Genomic DNA, 862 nt, shown 5'->3' on the forward strand with positions numbered 1-862 from the left:
TTTCAAATGCTATTTAAATACTTTTGAATACATACTCCACACCACCACCACCTTTTTTTTTCATTTATCACTCTTATTTTTATTTTGATTTCATGTCTCCTGTTTTTTCTCTTAAGAGGCAAGTGGTTGATATATCTTTACATTAAGGAGTCTCGCTTTTTCTGTATTTCTTTCTCTAATCTCTCTTCTCTCTTTCTTTCTTTTCATGTTCAATTTGGTTGCTTCTTTTTCTAGTACTACTATAAGAAACGTTACTTCCTTTCTCTTGATCCTCCTCTTCTCTATATAGTGAATGAGTGATTGATTGATTGGTTGGTGCAGCAGCTGGTTGGTTTGATGCTAGCATTGGCTTCTCTTGGTGACGTTTTTATTTCATTAGATGTTTGTATGTGCCAGCTTTCATAGTGGATGAATCTTTACCTTAAATAATGGTAAGAAATTTTCTCTGATGCTTCTTATCCTCTGTTCGACATGTACAGCTGAATATGTGTGTATAGTTGTTATTCTGTACAATTGATTGATTTCAAACATTGTTTTCTTTTACTCTGGAACAATTACATACATACATACACATATATAACATGTGTGTGTGTATATATGCATGTATGTGTATATATCATATGTTTATATGTATGTATATTTCTATGTATATGTGTATGTGTATATGTGTGTGTATAGACATATCAATAAATATTTATATATAAATATATATATATATATATATATATATATAGATAGATATATAGATATAGATATAGATAGATATATAGATATAGATATAGATAGATATATATAGATATAGATATATAGATATAGATATAGATAGATATATATAGATATATAGATAGATATACATATATAT

At 27.4% G+C, this 862-nt stretch overlaps 1 protein-coding gene across 5 annotated transcripts in view; it reads left to right on the plus strand.

Annotated features, from left to right (window-relative positions):
- LOC106879196 (ras-related protein Rab-3) overlaps nucleotides 1–862 on the plus strand; it is a 232,181-nt gene that overhangs the window by 128,774 nt on the left and 102,545 nt on the right. The window contains exon 1 of one of the 5 annotated variants that reach the window (XM_052969945.1): nucleotides 294–431. The exons of the other annotated variants lie outside the window; for them this stretch is intronic. Within the exon in view, the coding sequence (XP_052825905.1) occupies nucleotides 429–431 (3 nt within the window). The 5' untranslated portion in view covers nucleotides 294–428. Of the gene's footprint in view, nucleotides 1–293; nucleotides 432–862 lie in introns of those variants that run through there. 5 annotated transcript variants of the gene reach the window in all.

This window comes from Octopus bimaculoides, chromosome 8 (genome assembly GCF_001194135.2).
Source record: "Octopus bimaculoides isolate UCB-OBI-ISO-001 chromosome 8, ASM119413v2, whole genome shotgun sequence".
NCBI lineage: Eukaryota > Metazoa > Mollusca > Cephalopoda > Octopoda > Octopodidae > Octopus > Octopus bimaculoides.